Source organism: Temnothorax americanus, unplaced genomic scaffold, assembly GCF_048541705.1.
Source record: "Temnothorax americanus isolate GAGA-0224 unplaced genomic scaffold, ASM4854170v1 Scaffold5, whole genome shotgun sequence".
NCBI classification, from domain to species: domain Eukaryota; kingdom Metazoa; phylum Arthropoda; class Insecta; order Hymenoptera; family Formicidae; genus Temnothorax; species Temnothorax americanus.
In genome coordinates this window covers 5,282,961-5,301,299 of record NW_027509657.1, presented here as the reverse complement: position 1 = coordinate 5,301,299, position 18,339 = coordinate 5,282,961, and the positions used below count along the sequence as shown (strand labels likewise).

The 18,339-nt window shown below is 44.1% G+C and overlaps 1 protein-coding gene and 1 long non-coding RNA gene across 4 annotated transcripts in view; one reads left to right on the top strand and one right to left on the bottom strand.

The window, feature by feature from the left end:
- Positions 1–11,988, bottom strand: part of Tmtc2 (Transmembrane O-mannosyltransferase targeting cadherins 2) — a 201,413-nt gene extending 189,425 nt beyond the window's left edge. The window contains exon 1 of one of the 2 annotated variants that reach the window (XR_013258810.1): positions 10,825–11,542. Coding sequence is in view for 1 of the 2 variants with exons in the window: in XM_077417853.1 (XP_077273979.1) it covers positions 10,825–10,910 (86 nt within the window). In the remaining variant the exon portion in view is untranslated. Of the gene's footprint in view, positions 1–10,824 lie in introns of both variants that reach the window. The other variant, XM_077417853.1, reaches the window with a different exon arrangement.
- Positions 1–18,339, top strand: part of LOC143903870 (uncharacterized) — a 313,718-nt gene that overhangs the window by 243,619 nt on the left and 51,760 nt on the right. The gene's annotated exons all lie outside the window — the stretch shown is intronic.

The window sequence follows — 18,339 nt, the reverse complement described above, 5'->3', positions numbered from 1 at the left end:
TAGAACGTAACGCGGAATTATATGGAATGACGAAACATATTTGAGGATAAAAACGGAGTCTTAACTAAAACATTCAACGCGCTCCGTTTTGCCGGTTTTTTTTTAATAATCGAAAATAATAGTTGTTAAGATTTCGAGAATAAATCAGATAATAAAAATATATTGTTGAGTTACATCAATATTCAAAAAGAAGCTGTCTTCGATCATTGCCATCATTAGACGATAGATATACCTATCTATCTTCTCATCTGCCTGCATACGTACAATTTTATTGCTAGATTTTATTGAAGATTGTAAAATTAATTAACTTCATATAAATCGATGGACAAGAATCGATAACTTCGCGACTCTTCAAGCGTTGCACTTTGGATGAGAAAAACTTTCCCAATTACATCTACCGTAATGGTTCTTTTAGAGATTCTAACTCCTGGCGGCTGCGGTGTTAACATCAATGTTACAACCCGTCTGCCTCTCGTATGACGTGAAAGTATTATGACCGTGCGCGCATGTATACGTTCAGCGACATTACAACTGCGTAATTCCGCGTACGGACAATTAAACGTACTTTTGCGCGGTCGATGCCGTCGCGCGTTACGAGTATATCGCGTACACAACGCTTGTTCAACGCTGGCGGGCTAATTCGAGGCGCATCGACGGCGGCGGCGTACGACGTGCATACACGCGTCGTGCAACAATAATCGCGTAGTTAGAATTTTGCACTCGCGCGAGCGGCATGCCGTCGCGGTTTACCTGACTTCGGGATGCAGGTAATGAGCCGATTAAACGTACAAGTACACATTCCTCCGCTAACATTTCCTTCCTTTTCATCCTCATCCCGCTCGCCCTTTCTCTCTCTCCCTCCCTCCCTCCCTCTCTCTCTCTCTCCCCCCCTCCCCTCTCTCGCTGTTCCTCTCCACCGGATTCTCCGCACCTTTGTAACGGATTACAGCACATTTCGTGTAGCGCTCGAACACGACAAACTCTGCCTTCAATAGAACGCACGGGGCTTTAATAAATCGTTATAGTCGTTTGCCGTGTTATCTGTAAAAGCTATGCTATTCATACTTTATTTTCTACCGAAAAGAAAGAGAGAGACAGAGAGCCGTATTACGTTCCGGGGATTCTTTTGATATAATCGATCGATGTAGCGTCGGATACAATTTGAATTGAACGCTTGCAATATCTCTGTCTCTTCAGAAAAAAATCTGAATATTCCGCGAGTTGCTTCTATATTATTGTAGAGATGTTATTTAATTATACACAAAATAATGTTCTTTATACTGAAAGCTTCTTTTATTTAATCTCAAGAGCTATTAATATGTTAATATATCTGTATATTCATGTATTATCCTCCATTGTTGTTTAAAGCAATGAAAAATAACGAGGATCTTTTTAAAAAAATCACTTTTCAAGTAACGTTTGAAAATATTCAGGCTCCTTTTTAATGCATATAAACGCAGCATGTACTACGCATGCCACTCACTCGTGAAACTCGACAATACACACGAGGTAGCTGGCTTGGCTAAAATCCGAGCTTGCGAATATTCCCCCTTTACCTTCGTGATGTACGAGAAGACTTGACACATATTCGTCTCAAACGAAACAAATTCTACATTTCGGGATATTCTTCCGTGGATTATCTCCGAATGAATAGTCAAAAAATATTATGCAACAAAATTAGCAGGATTGTGTTCATCCCGGCGGAGACATCTTATTTCTGGAAAATTATCATACCCGTCTGGTTGAAAACTACGAAATACAATTCATGTATAATAGAGGAACCATCTAAATGTACATATTTTCATTATTGGATCGATTTAAGCGATGATGAACACGGTACGATAAATTTTATGTGATTGAAAACATCTCATTGTTCCGTGCTCATTGCGACTCCTTCCGTTTTCTTGCCTTCTGTTTTTGTCTTTGCGTCGCTAATAAAAGTCACCAATTAATTCTCGTGCCATGTACATGCTCGCTCGCAAAGCCTCAACTTCTCGCTCGCCGTCCGGTATATATTCGCCCTATCCGTGCGACGATATTTACTGCATCGTGTCGCCATTACCGTGCGCCCTTATTCACCGACGGCCGGGCGTCGCGCCGTCCTCTCCGCCCCCGCCTGCAGAACCGGTGATATACTACCCCCTTATTTAACTATACCTTGAACGGGATGCGCGCGTTGGTACGTCGCTCTCGTTTTTAACCGTTCTCCGATCTTTACAGCGGCGCGGTGTCAGTCCGCGCGCATTGTATCTCGTTTCTGTGGTAAAGTCCTATCAAGACCAAGAGAGCCTAGCCGTAAATTATCTCTCGCTTTCCTATCTCTCTTTCTCTCCTTCTCTCTCTCTCTCTCCATCCCCTTTCTCTATCCTCCTCGCGCAGTTGCAGTCTTTCTGGCACGATAAAGTGCATCGATCCTATATGCCATCCGGTCCCGCAGGATAAATGCTCGACGCGGCCGGGCATCCCCGAATTCCGCGTGCGCACCATCGCGGACGATGCGACATCCCGGTGCACGCACACAGGCGTACGCGTTTTTCGCGCGTCCACATCACGTGCGCAGAAATATCCCGGCTGCAGTGAAATTGCAAGAATTTCCACAGCGGATCGCCCGAGTGATGGTGCAACGTTCATACACGGCGCATCGGTAAAACCCCGGTACGGGGGTGCTTCACTCCCCGGCGGCGTCGATCTCTTTGTCCGATCCCTCCTGCCATTCAGGAAAGGACATGCGCTTGCCCGCTCGTCATTTTTATCCCGACAGCTGGCCGTACGGTTCCGTGACTGACGCGGATTCCGGATTTATATAATGTTCCACCCTCTTTCCGCGATGTCTGTCTACATTGGCGGGGGGAGGGGGTGACATCGGGTCGATACGTATTTCGTAAATCTCGAGTTCATCGCTCTCCAGATTAGAGATTTCAATATTATTGCAAACAATACTTGAATTGTAGCAAAATCAACTGGAAAAGGAAATGCAAAAATTGTGCCATTTCCAAGTTAGCGATCTCACGCTTTTATCGGCAAGAAAAAAAACGACGCGAATGCGATGTGACGTCAAAGTGAAGTATCGACGACGTCAAGAATAATAGTGCCATTTTTCATCGATCTATCTTTATTATCTTCTGCTTTTCTCAATTGTCAGTTATGCAAGAGCGATCCTTGGAAGTTGTAGTATTTTCCACTGTACCGTTCTATATCCGTTTAGAATCTACCTCTGGCAACAGTTTAATTCCTCTAATCCAAAACCCCCCCTCCTGGAGCGCCTATCGCAGACCGTTCGTCACGAATCTGTCCTGGGAGAAGCGTAGTCAGTCGCAGCTGACAGCGCGAACAAGGGGAATTTCCACGTGCGAAAGGTTTGTTCTGTTTAAATTAAAATGCGTGCGAGTCCGAGAGACAGAACGCGCTAGAATTGTTGGCGGACATTTCCATCGAATCTTTCTCTTGAAATGAAAACTGCACTCGCGAACGAGCTTACGCGTGAAACGCGCTTAAAAGTCGACTCTCTGTTTCTCTCTCGATACCATTTATTGAGAAATACAATTTGAAATATATTAGATATCGATGAATTCGGATGGACGTTGAAGGTACGAGAGATACACGAAGGTGTAAAAAAAAAAGAGATTTGAATAAAACAGAAGTGAAATAAATTTAGAGAAAACTTTTATTTTGATTCGTTGCGAATCGCGCCGGCAGCGAGAGCTGGCTTTAATAAAATCTCCCGCGCCGCTGCGGGCCTATTTCAATCATATTAACCCGTTTTACGTTCGGCTGTTTTACGTGACAATAATCATAAATTATTGTCTCACTAACCGCATTTGTTTTGTAAATTATATCTAGATAATAGATTTATTGCGTAAAACGAATACATCGATGGTAGTTCCGATGGAATATAAATTTTTTGCGATGCGTTTGGATGCTGCCCGAATCGTGTTTGGCACGATTGCAATATTCTGGCTGCGAAATACATAATAAATATACAAAATTGATGTACAGATTAATAGAGGTCTGTCAAACTCTTCATACGCAAACAATGCCAAATTTCTTACTGCCGATAGCAATTAATCACGGAAATAACATTTATTAACTTTAAACAGGAATTTTGTTGTCAAATGAAATAGATATTTTCTCTTTATTGTATTCTTGTTGACAATATCATAATCATAATTATAATATTTTTATCGGGAATACGTATGAAATAACAGATATATAATAATAAAATAAATAAAAGAGAGACAGACACGCATTATACATATGCACCAAAATTGTATTTCATCATTAATTAACGTCCAAAGAGACAGATTTATAATAAAGGATTAAGAAATAAAGAGCGAGGGAACGTGCGCGAAATTCTTGAGACATATACATAATAATTATAACGCGTTAATAAGTTACCGCGTAAGTTTGCCAAATGTTCGTCAGATCAATCACTCGATGTTTACGTTGATCGATCACTCGGTTTCGCCAGTTTCTATAATGAAGATGCTCAACATAGTCTCGCACGTTTCTCTCTCAGGGTTGCAGGCACAATTTTTCTTTTATCATCGCAGCCGTGTCCCGGAGCGCGTCCATTATTTACGCACGCTCTGAGAAACCGTGCATCGTAGTAAGTCTGAATGCACCGCACCGACTGAAATAGTAATGCCGTGCTTTACATTTCATGCGACCGAAGGCGCGCCTTCGCCGAATACCGCGGTATTATTCACCGGCGGAAACGGAACAAGCTAAGCCTCGTCCGCCAACTTTTCTTATTCCGAACTCGTCCTCGATGCAACTGCAGCATCGGCGCTATTGCATCTACGTGCAAACATACACGTGCGAGATTAGCTATCTAACGCGCGAAAACAGACGGAGGAAGACGTTTCTCCTGATGTTTTGGTATTTATATATCTCCAGAACTTACGAAGCAAAAATAAGAAAAATATTTTTAAAAAATAAAATAAATTGAATATTTGTAACTGATTGTGAGTGTAAATTTAAACTACAAATAAGATAGTTGTACGAAATAAATAATAAAAATCTAACAGAATAATATAACCAGGTCGGAAGCAAGCGAGAGAGAGAGAGAGAGAGCAAACATTGAATGAAAGAACTCTGTAGTGAACGTAAAAATAAGATGTAATAATTAATAAGTAGTTTCCTACAATATAGGATCGTTATGTCTGGATAAAATACGAGGTAACGGAAAATCGCTACCTAATATTTCCATCAAAAGCAGGTTATGGAGATGCGAAGGTTTGCAATGCATAACGGTAGTGTATTCCAAATTTCCGCATCTGCATACCGAAATATGTCTTTGAAAGTCTCTAATTTGCATCTCGGTAGTAAAAGATTCCGTTTGCTCGTAAACTATGTAACAAGATCTTCTAGTGGCACGTACACACTTGGAAAACAGACACATGCCCGAAAACGTAATTAAAAAATTAAGAACGTATATAGAATTGTATTAAATAAATGTTATAAATCACAAATGATAAGTAGCAGAGACGTATATGAAGATACATATATATGTAAATTCGCGCATATGCATATATTAACTAATGTAAGATATTTTCCTTTCGCGATTTGTTGGAGCGACAAGATGCCAGAGGATGCCATCTAACTTCGTCGCGTTTCGGCTTTTCTTCCTTCGCCTTGGCGCTCTGTCTATTCCCGGTCTGCCCTCCTTTCTCTCGTTTGCTTCCGACCCAGTCCCTGGCGCCGCCAGTAAAAAACTAGCCGAATAAATATGTCCCGTATTCTTTGCACGGCCATTGTGGCCGAGGCGTCGCAGTAAAATACGGGGCCTTTATTATCCTATGAGTCTCAGGCGCGGCGCGACGGCGCGGACGGAATAAACTCACGACAACGGTAAACTCTGCGCAAAACCTACGGTCAGAATAAAATAGCCGGAATCTTCCAGAATACGCTTCTCTCGCGCGCGTGTTCACGTCGGTCTTTTCTATTTTCGGTCAAACAGCGAGAGGTGATAAGGTTATTTAAAGTCTCTAGAGCATTAGACGAAGTGAAAATTAAAATGTGCTAGAAATGAGGAAATACAAGGCAAAGAGATCAGCATATCATTGCAAAATAGAGCTGTGTGAGAGCATTTAATTTTGAAATTGACACGTAAAATCGGTTTATTGTACTGAAATAACTGAATTCGAAATCGATACTTGATAAGTGAACTAAGAATAGTAGGGTTGCGCCATGGTTAGCGAGCGAGTATTTTGCTAGGTCACGTTAAAAAGGGATGAGAAAAGAGGTATAAATGAAAGAGAGAGAGAGAAAGATAAAGACAGAGAGAGCAAAGGGAAACGAGAAAGAGAATGGCTGGCAAAAAGGACGAGGATGGAGGAGAGTCGGCCAGGGTCTCTCGTTAATAACCGGACTCGACTTGATTATGGTCGCCACCGGCGGCGGGCGCATCGGCCGCTTTAGCCTCCGCGGTCGCATCGAACGAGGTAGCCGCTAATGGGCCGGATATGGATGAAAAATTATCTCGGCTTAATGCGCACGCTCGTGCGAGCGCACGACCGTTTTTCGTTATTACGCGCCGAGCTTTAAGGCTCTGCCGGGGACCAAGGGCGATATCCGCGCCCTTTGCTTCGGGGCTCTCTTCCTTCCTCCCGCTTTCTCTTCCTCTCCCCTTTTTTCTCTTTCTATTTATCCGTCTCTCTCCGACTGTCCAAATTCGTTTCATAATTAAGCGCTTGATTATCGGACTAATCGTACTGGGCGTTTCCAACGGAACGGTCGGCACAGTTGATTTTCGACGCCCGAACCGGAATAATTTAATTCATGGCAGCCACTCTTCCCCGCGCCGCACCCACCACGTGCCGTTCTGCGCCTAAATGTTTATAACCCCAATGTTGGTTCGTGCAGCCGATAAGGTAAACAGAATGATTGATTAACCGCACCGAATCAGTAGTCGCGCGCGCGGATGCTCCTTATGCGAAGAAAGCGCGACGGTCACGCGATACTTCGATACTATCGCTCCAAAACTCGTTATATCGTTTTAGACAAGCGTCTCATTTTAATTTAATGTCTATGTAAATTACGCTATAGAGCTTTGTGTACATTCAAATTATTTCGTATAACATTGACGGAAAAAATAATAGCAAAAGCACTTTTTACTGTACTAATTTCTTCATTACATAATTTACATAAATCAAAAGATATTGCAGTTGATAATAGTTGATTAAAACATTTTCTCTTTTCTCTCATTAGAATACGCCAAGCATATTTCGCATTTCCATTTATGATTCATTGAATGCAATTAGGATGCAATTTTCTTAATATCGAATGAGAGTAAGTAGCTAAGCAAAATTAATAAGAAATAGATAATTTTTTTCTAATAGACGAAATTTAACAGAGAAAAGATAATCTCTTTTCCGAAATAACCGGCTCGAGTCCACTCGAAATTAAAGCTTAAACTAATATTCCGACAAAATTGAAGAAAAATCGTGAACGTGTCGTGTTAATTGGTTACGAAGAATAAATGTCCCCGTGAGCCTACGAAGGTAACACTCTTTGCAAACTATCGAACTCGAGAGAGATGTTTCGGACTAGCACTCACGATCCCGCGGGAGACACGTGCAGCGGGCAAGATTACACCCGGTAACGCGACTAATCCTTTATAGCTAGTTACACCAGAAACTTACGCTTTCGCGCCCGCAAAAGTTTTGCGGTAGCAAATAATTCGGCGATAGGTAACTTTTGTAAGTGCTGTACGTGTCGGGCGGGCGCTTTTAACGACACGAGTTTGCGACAGAGAAAAAAAGAGAGAGAGAGAGAGCTTATTGTATCCTGTCTGAAAAACAAACGTGATTATTTGCGCAGTGCTTTCAATAGTCCAGTCAAATTAGACATTTGAGCTCGGAAGTGAAGCGGTATCAATAAAACCTTTTTAGGGTTGTTGGGGGGATGTAGAAGAGCTTATTTCTGAGTTGTCGGGTTAATCGGACCGATGGGTTTTTAAGGGGGGGAGGTGGAATGAAAAATTTCGTTTTTTTGCAATAACTCGGCGAATTTTGACCGTACATGATTTACTAACCCCTCATTTTGTAGCTCTTTTAAAGCCCTACAATTCATTTCCTGAAGACCCTAACTTAAAATCAATATTTGTCGAGTTCTAGCCGGTGAAAGTGGGAAAAAATGTATTTTGTCGCGGTTTTTTGCGTTTCATTGATACCGCTTTACTTCCGAGCAAAAGCCTTTTTTTTGTCTAATTTGACTGGACTACAATAATCGTGAACAAATCACTCGAGCGCGCGGTGGAAGTGATCGACGGAAGCGCAGCCAGGTTTTTCAAACATCAGTCGTGTAAATAACGTCGACTTGTTTTCAATTCATCGGAAGGCTCTCGCACCTAGCGTATTTCGCCTTCTAATAACAGTAGGGGTCGCCAATTACGAGCTGTCGAAGTGCAAGGTAAACGCATAAAGGCAAAATAGAAATGGAGTTGCACGCGTACCCGGTAGAAAATATGATTATAAAATACAATCCAACTGAATCGCATACATAAACATTGCTGATATAGAAATTGCTAAAATAAAAATTAATTACACATTTACGAATAAATTACTTAAATTTATATCTTTCTTTGAGTATCGAAATCGCGAAAAAATCCAAGTTTTACTTTTTAGGGTAATGACTGACGCAACAATGTTTGTTCGGCATAAACTGCATAGAACATAATTATCCCTTCTGGTACAATTCGATACCGTCTTACGGTATCTCGATGCCGAGCCTCCAGTAGCCTGAAGCGCGCGGCGCGATCGAGTTTTGGCCACGATGTTCGGGAGATTACGAGATACTCAATTAGGGGATTCAGTGTCATAGAATTCGAGAGCCCCGGATCAAGAGCTCTTATCGTGCGAGTAACTTTGGATTATATGACCGCGCGCACCAATTCCGCGCTCCGAGTATTTCGGCGGTGTTATATCGACGGCTCGAGATACGGCTCGCAAACGATTTCGAAAGATGTCGCGAATCGTTGGTGATGTCGGCGAGGAAATCGCCTTTTGCCTCGCAAGTGACCGAACTGCGCGCGCGTTAACCCTTTTCGTAATCTGATCGTCTGTACGTCTGTTTGAAACGGTTTGAAACTATAATATTGTAATTATTTTGCTCAATAAGTCCGCTCTTTGAGCAGAAAGCTCAAGCTTTGATTAAATGTATACAACAAGAGAAAAGGCAACATTTTTCACCGTCTAAAGATTAATTAATTCTTACTTCTGTGTGTGAAAAATGGAAAGCTTTTAAGAAATGAAATTCTTTTAACGCAACGGCACTTTATATATACACGAATAGCAGGTATTTTTCCGATAATATAAACAATTTTCTTTTCGATGTAAAATTAAAATTTGTTACTTTACAGCGCTTTTTTGCGCGAGCGGTAAAATGAGCTTGCGCCTTAATGCCCGATATTGGGCGAAACTGCGAAACATCTGTTCAAGGAGCGTATGACGCGCTGGCGAAAGATTAAGCCGTCGCGTCGGATGGCGAGAATTTCGAGCCGATTGACGCGAGAGCGCCGTGCAAATCCTAACGCAGTCTTATTGATCCGAGAGGAGAAGCGAAATAACGGACAAACGATACGGTGCACAGTTTGCTGCGATTACTCCGGCTCGTGCCTATTTGTTTTCCATAGCGGTGCGGTAGATATCGAGCCGGTGGCAGTGCAGAAACAATTTCGCGCGGCGCGGGAGTGACGGCTGAAATATCGCGAGGAATGTCATCTATCGTATATCATACCCCGGGTATGAGTAATATTCACGGAAAACTCGAGTCCTTACGAGCGACATTCATCGCCCTTCGAAAACGTGCCGACAAGAATTTTTTCTCGTCCCTGGATGACGGATGATGGGGCCCGTCGGCATAATTAACGATATTCGATCAAGCGAGTCTGGCTTAAACCTATGACTTTTAAAGACTTGAAATGTATATATTTGCAGAAACCGAAAAATTTAATCTTAGAAATAATTTCTAGTTTTTTCGATATGTCTTGCCGCGAAACTATTACTCCAGATTGTGAATGTTAGTTCAAGTTGAATGGCGTTTAACTAATTTTGCGTCTCTTGTCTAGATATTTCGGAGGAGATAGAAAGAGAAAGAGAGAGAGAGAGAGAGAGTCAGTTAAATTTTAATTAATAATTAACGTTTAGGAGAAATGACCTTACAGGCAGCATAAAGTTTTCCGACCCTTTAGAGATTAAATGAAGTCGAGTGACAGATCGTGTTATGTGAGAACGAATTGAATCCACTTGTGCTTTAAGTCGCATTTGTCCAACGCAAGAAGATAAGCCTCGATAAGCTATCAACAACTCTGAGTATCGCGCTGACCAAGCTTCCCCCAAATCAAATCAAAGCCCTCCCGCTATCGCTACGCGATGGCGAATTATCGTTCACGAATATCGCCCTCGAAACTTTCGCGGCACTGTGTTCTAATCCGACGAATCTCGTCACGCAACCTCACCAAGTGTGTCACCGGCTGCTTGTCGACCTAGTCTTAAAGCAACTTCTGTCAGGAAAAGCCCTAGATTGAGACTTCCTGGAAGCTCTCAAACTTCCGGATCAAAATCTGGTAATCAAAACAACGTTGAAAATGATATAATTTCGATGAGGACAATTTTTGACGATATATCACGCTGATCGTGGCATTTTTATCATCACGGATGAATATAGATGTCAATTCCGCGTGTCGACAGCATCGAGATATTAACTCACATCAATTTCAAACCTTTACGATAGCATTGCAAATCTGAAAATGTTAGGCATTCGTTCCTGCTCGCATCCAGGATCTCAATGCCGGTGAAAAAAGAGGGAAGACTCCTCACTCACCGGTCATCGTAGACGAAACCCGCTTGCAGGGTGTTGCAGTAGAGTGCCGTCGCGACGAGGGCGCAGGCTACGGCGAGGATATCCATGTCACATCGTGCCGCTGGCGGCGACAGCGACGTCGACGGCGGCGGCCTCTTAACTTGTTGCACGTCCGCGGGCCTTCCTCCTGCACCACCGCCGCCGCCACCAGCAGCACCAGCACCACCGCCACCTCCTCTACCTCCGCCTGCTCCTCTCCCGCCGCCCCTACGTCTCCGCCTGACGCCGCCGGTTCTTCGCGCGACGGCCGAGACGTCCGCCGGACGATCGAACGACCGCCGATCTGACGTCGCCTGCCCGGATGACGGGTCCCGCGCGAGATGAATGTCGGTGACGCGTCCCCAGATACGATCCAGCAACGAAGCGGCTCCCAGCGCCGAACCCGGGTTCCCGATTTCTCCCGGCGCGACCGCTTCACTTCGGGGTCTCACATCGAGGTCGTTCACGAGAAACGTCGCGAATCCAGAGGACGTCACGAAGTCAAAGACGGCTTGATTCCCGAGAATGACTTGTCGATCGAGGGAAGGAATATCCCGCGGTCTGTCTGAAATAGCGCGATTGAGACTTTGAGAGTAATTATTCGTCCACGCGATGATGATGAATATCTCGAGAAATCGCTCGTCGCAATCGGCGCTTTCTTTCCGCCGACGGCGACGTCGCTTGTGCCAGATGCCGTTCGATCATTAACTGACGCACGTTACTCCGAACTTCATTCTTCGCTCCGAGATCAAGAATCGCGTCGAAAGGAAGACTTCAGAAAGGAAGTCCTTGCGGTGAGACGAAACGGCGTTGTCGATCCAAAGTTGCGTTCGTCGTCTCTTCCTTATCGATCAAGAGACAAGGAATTCGTGTTTTTACAAATGTTCTGCGTCGATCCAGCAACCGACGAAACTCGAGAAGGATACGTCGCTCTTTGGCGATATTCGAGAACAACGCGCTCGATCGCAGTTTGATTGGAGTCGGACGACGACGGTTGTACTCGCGATGGGTAACGCTGTTGACGTGGGTCACACTAACAGCGGCGACGACGGCGACGACGACGACGACGACGACGACGACTACAGCGAGATGTTCCCGGCGCGATCGGCACGCGGCGCGATGCATGTTCCGGATGCGGAACGCCAACTGTCGCGCGCCCCCCGAGGACGAGAGCTTTATACGCGGGAGACGGGCATCGATCGGACAGGCGCTTGCGCTCGCCCGCTCTCCTGGTCCTCCTTCTCCACCTCCGCCTCATCCTCCACGTCCTCCTCATCCCCCCGTCGCCATTGCTGCCTCCGGACTCTCCTTCGCCTCCTCCTCTGTCCTCATCCTCCCTCGCGCAACGCATCCGCGACCGCTCGCAACGACCGCGACCGCGACCGCGGCCAACGGACCGGATTAACCGCAACCCTGGGGACAATGCTGACCGATGGACGTCCTTTTAGAAAATGACACACCGTATAAGGGCCGCACCGCACCGTGTAGCGTACCACGGCGCAGAATGCACGTGGTGGCATGTGGCGGTGTACCGAGAGGATCCGGCGAATTCGAGTACGAATTCGGACTTCAGACATTTTGCGCCGGGCAGACGGACCGTGAGGGAATTGTGTCCGTTCTCCATTTTCCGCGGGATCGTCAACGGAGAAAACGGAGTTCGTGTGGTCGAGGAAACGTTTAGCTTGGGAACGTAGCCGGGTGCATCCGACGGCGATTGTCGTCTCCCACCCAAGTGGCGATTAAGCCCTCCATGATACCGCGAGGAACAGTCGCGGAACAATGGCAATGTCATCGTAGGGCAGAAACGTTTATTTTAAGAGCGGTTTTAAAAGAAATCGGTAATTTTGAGAAAAGGATCGAGTCCAAGAATACAAATCGGTGCGTTAGCTATTCTAAAAAGAATATCAAAAATTTTAGGAATGCTTTGTACCATTTTTTTTACAGAAATGGAAATTCTAAGATCTTATTTAAGCCGCTGATTCTAAAACTAGGGCAACTAAAATCCAGAAACCAAGAAAAATTAGATAGTAAGATGCACGTTTGATGTTCCTGCTTTAGGAAAATTTTCTAAATTTGAGTTACGTTACTTTTAAACAAGAAACCCATATAACTAGATTCCGCGGTATCATACAAGAGGTAAGCCTCGTAATACCGCCGTGCAAACTTCCACCTTCCTCGGAGTCTTCTCGCGCTAATGCAAAATTTATTCTCGTTGTAACGTTTATAAACGTACGATGGTGCGCTCGCAAATACGATACGCGCGTGTAACGCTCGTTGAGAATATCGTCACTCCAGGGTAGTTTAATCCGCCGGTGTAACGGCGATTCGTCACTGAGTACCTACGCGTAATTAATCGCCAGAACCGACGCCGTGAAACGCGCGTGAATTTATCACGCGTACCTATCATAGCATGCGGGCTCTCGTTATTGTGCTAACGCTGGACTTAGACGTTTCTGGGGGCCGCCATTGTATCGCAAACAAGAGTTTGCGCCGCCACCCCGTAAACGCTTCAATTATTCCAAGCGCGTGCAAAACAAAAGTAATTCGCGCTCCGATGGGCCGCGATTAAAGATCCCGCGCGATATCGCGGGTTACTCCTAATGCGGTAATTAAGCATTTAAACGCTTTAACTCACTCCTACGCAAACTACAACACCAGTTAGTGCGGTGTACAAACGAGGCGAAACGGCCGACAGCAACGCTGAGTCGAGAGCGAATGTACGATAACATATGAACACATGATGTCAGCGTCTCTAATTAACTTTATGAGTGCATGTTTGTGCCTGCCATCGTAACGTCCGATGCCACGGCTGTTTCAACTAATTGTTTTATTTACACAAGATTAAGATTTAGTATTTTATGTCATTATTATGTCGCGCGTATAACTATCGCTCAGGTCTATAAAATCCATATACGACATTGTATGATTCACGACGAATCTAATTCTGAAGGAAATAAGAATTAAGGATTGCAATTCACATTGGACTCAATAAAGTTCGAGCTGTCCACCCATTGCAGATAGCAATTCATCTACGAGTAACGACGCCATAGAAATACAAATTAATCGCGCTCGTAACACTCCGCAATTACCCCCCCGGCGCTTAACTCCCCTAAAGCCGGTCATATGGATCCGTTCGATCGACGAAGGGGCTGGTCAGAGTGAGGGGTAACAGCATCGCGGCCCCCGAAACGAGGTTGACAGTAAACAATACCGCGCACGAAAAGGGGAGCAAAGTCGATTGCGTACAGGGTTGACTTCGAGGGACAGGAAATTCCCTTGTGTCTTGCAGTTGTAAAGCATGATCTTATCCCTTTTCCTCGATATACCACGCGTGACGTCATTTTCCGCTATCAGACATCAATATTTTAGGTCAAATATTACCAGTAAAATTTCGATATACTATATATATTTATAAGATTGTCTTTAAATGTATTATTTTTTGTTTTATACGATCAGTATTCTCAATTCTGTATTTATCTCTCCCGTTTAGTTATTATTAATTATTATTTTGATATTCATCGAGATCTTTACGTATTTTATATCTAATTCCTTCCTAAATTTTATTGTATTTCTATCCTAATCAATACCGATGTCGCAATATCGAGCAATAATAATATTTTCAAAATAGTAATCGGATAATTTCCACGTTAAAGCATTCAAATATCATAGTCGATATTAGCGGATATCACAGCATTGCCAGCTGCCAAGGCGGGAAGAGCGATACCCTGTTATTTGTCCCGCTGGCAGATTAAGATAATGAGCTAACACGAAGCCGTCGGGCGCTGCACCATGCCGCGTCGATTGTCGGTCCGGGAAAGGCGGTCTAGGAAGGGTGAGGGTCCGGAGGGTATACAGATACAATGACCGGCGACCATGCGATCCCGCCGGACGAGCCGCGGGAGGCTTATGCGGGAGGCTCGATGTGAGAATTATCGTGCGAACCTATCGTCGCGAGCATGCGCCAGCAATCATCTCGTTCCGTGACGGGATGACGCGTGCACCATATGTCGCGAGGAATAACGAACATCTTCATCGATGCGTGAAACTGCGCGAAAAAATGAATAAACGAATATTTTTCTAAAAAATAAAAAATAAAAAAAAATATTTTGTTAGTTTTTATTTTTTTTTGCGATATGTACCTAAACTATGTAAATCTTTATGTAAATATTGTTGTTATCAATTACATTGAACTTTCATTTCGTTAAAAGATTGAAATTTAACATGATTTCTTCAGCTATTACTTTTTGCGCTCCCGGAGTTCATGAGGCCCGCCGTTGAAATATATAACGTGCTGTACGTGCGAGCTCGCAGTTTACTCGTAATCATTTCTGCTTATGGTGACGTGTGCCCACTATTATCCTCTCGAACTCGTTGCTCGCAACGTGTAGGAGAAGTCGGCGTTTCCGCTCTGTCGGTTTATCGCGCTTTAACAACGTAAGTTCGATCGCGCTTCCTGAGAATATTCCGCGACCCGATTCGATTCGCATCCCAATGAAATTTCTTCGGTTATTAATGTCGCTGCAACTACTAGTTATATTTCGAACGACGCATTATTGTCGGAAAAGACAATCCGAATGCAGAGCGGATCCACCGCAGGGGATCTTTCATTCGTACTTATACTGATTCGCCTGTGGAGCACATATTACGAAATTTTGATCCCTCTGCTGTTTCATAACATTATGTTAATTATGTTGCATCACTTCAATTATCAGTGCAAGCAGTATTAGCTTAATTAATTTGATATTGTTAATTTGGCACGAAATAGCGTGTGGTACAATCCGCCAACATGGCGAAATAATAAGTGTTATATAGCGAATAAATTAATCGGAGTAGAAGATCAGTTAATACTTAAAAAACTGAATATGATACAGTCCATACAAATATAACAAAAATCTCGTAGTTCTTATTTTCTAGTTTAATGTAATTTTGTCACTTTTAAAGCAGAAAGTATAAGTTATAATAAAAAATTTTATAAAGACACAAGCACATTTTAACTTTATATAAGAAATTATGAATCCGAGGTATTTCACTTACAAGTGAAATTACTCGTAGATGGAACGGCGAACGTGCGACGCGACGTCCGTCACGAGAATTCGCACTCAGGCCACGTGAGCGCAGTCAGAAAGTCGTTAATTCGTGGACACAACGTATCGCGCTCGGCGTACGTACTACGCACGCGAGCTCGCGCTATTGTCTCCGAAAATACGTGCTGAGATAGAGTTGCAGTGAATTTAAATCCAAACGTGGCGGCCGACGCTACGCGAGTTGTTACGCGAGATGAGACATCGCGTTACAACTGGATTACATCGTAACGCAAGCGCAATAACGATACTCCTACGCCGCGGTCTCTTCAGAGAACTGACGCACGCAGAACGTCCATCGCGAATGAAATCTTTTATTATTGAATTTTTATTATTTTATTCTGAATCGCGAGAGAAGAAGGAAATGGTGTTCGGTGAAATTTTCGTTAGGGAAAGATTAACTGCGGGATTTAATAAACGACCTTATCGATGGCGGAAAGCGCGAGAATCTGGCGGATCGTCAATTTTCCTGAGGATGTTGGATAAACGAAGATGAATTGTGCTGCAATTGATAAGCTAACACTATGACACGCGAGTCCGCCGGCGCGAACTTTTCATTTTCGACATAAACGTCGAACGCCAGGGCAACCTGAAACGCCAATCAAATCCGCGCGTTTGACGTTCTGTGCGTTGGAGCTATTATACCCCTGTAACAGCACCCCGAGCCCTTCACCTTCGGCTGGAATACGTTTTAATCATCGAATTGCCCCGACAAACGAAAAAGATTGGCTCGTAACTGGCGCGAAGAGCCCGCTGATTGTCGGGTTCCATCCGCGTATTTTCGCTGTGGAAACGACTGTGGCGAGAACGCTTCGTGGCTCGTTCATCGCCATCGAAACTATCGCGTTACGCGAGACCATCAGGGGCCCCGCCTGATACCGCCTGGTGCTGGACGCCGCGACGCGCCAAAAAAAATCCCGCGCCATTACTCCTGTATGTGTATGAGCTCGCGTATCGTTGCAACTGTAGTTTTAGTGCCATTCTGTCTCTTTCTCTCTCAACGCGGGTCCTTGATACAACCGGAGCATTCAATAATTTGTGCTATATTTCTCGAGCACGTACGTACATGCATCGAGAGTTATGTGTATGCACAATTTTCACAAGCGACGATGGGACAATTTTTTAATTTAAAATGGCAAACGTTTGCCGCTTCCTTTTTAACACTTCCTATTTTCCGCTTTAATTTAAAGCGACGATTATCACGGAGTGGCGTATATGTTCGTCGACCTGCATTTTTCGTGTTTCATGATGCAGTTTGAAAACGTCACGGTTATCTCCGGAAACATTGTGCCGCTGCCCTCAGACATGTACATACAACGGTGGCGATGTTTCATGACGCGCGACACTCGCGGGTTAACAATCGGTATCGCGAGCAGATTCAACGCATTAGTCTGTCTACGCGTTTTTGTTATTGACGCGGTGGCGAGCGTTTCGCAAGAGTGATTTGTGGCGATTGTAGTCTGCTCTACAATCGAATCGATAAGCAAATACGATTTCTGGTTTAGCGGCACGCTGGTTTTGAGAATGCGTGTCGCGAAACGAGCGGTCGCGCGGGATTCTCGAGCGACGGTGGGTTTCCAAATGGGACGCTTCCGGGGATTTCCTAAATTGCGCCGACGAGCAGAATTATTGGTAGGAAGAATGAACGGGAAAGAGCATTAAATTCCCTCTGTATTGTATCGTGCTGCGCCAGTTGATCATTGTTCCATTATTTTATGTAAACCTTTAAAAAGCACGTAGAAAAACTATTAAATTTCTTTCTTTCTTTTATTATCTAAAGAATATAAAATTTTAATGTAGACATTAAATAGCAGGTTTATCAACACAAAGTGGATGTCATTTTTTGCTTCAAAGTTAGAAACTACTAGATATTATTAAAATGTAAAATATCGTTCTTGTATACTTTCACATGAAAAACATAGAAGCATTAAACATCATGTATTACGAATTTGAGGATTAAAATATGTTTTTTCGATCGTTATTTTATTTCTAAAAGATTTACACGAGAACTTTTAGCAAATATTGTGTAAGGTATTACTTCGGGATTGATCATTCCTCTCAACAGCCGGGCTTTTGAATGAGCAACGGACGTAATCGAGCATTAAAGCGTTAAGAGTCGCATATTAACATACATAAAGATACTACTAGCAATCCCCGTTTCCGCTCCGACAATTCATCGCGACTTTCCGCGCACTTATTGGCCAGGGTCGTCGACATTCTCTGAACGAACACCTTTCGTCATTCTTCCGGCATGGTGTTACGACGTCGATCGTGACTCGACGACGTCGACGCCGACGTCGACGTCGGGTATGTAGGGGTTGACGCGAACGAACGAACGAACGAACGAACAAACGAGCACTCGAAGCCGGTGCAAATCGCCGTAAACGAGGCGACTCCGGCACTTTCTCCTCACGTT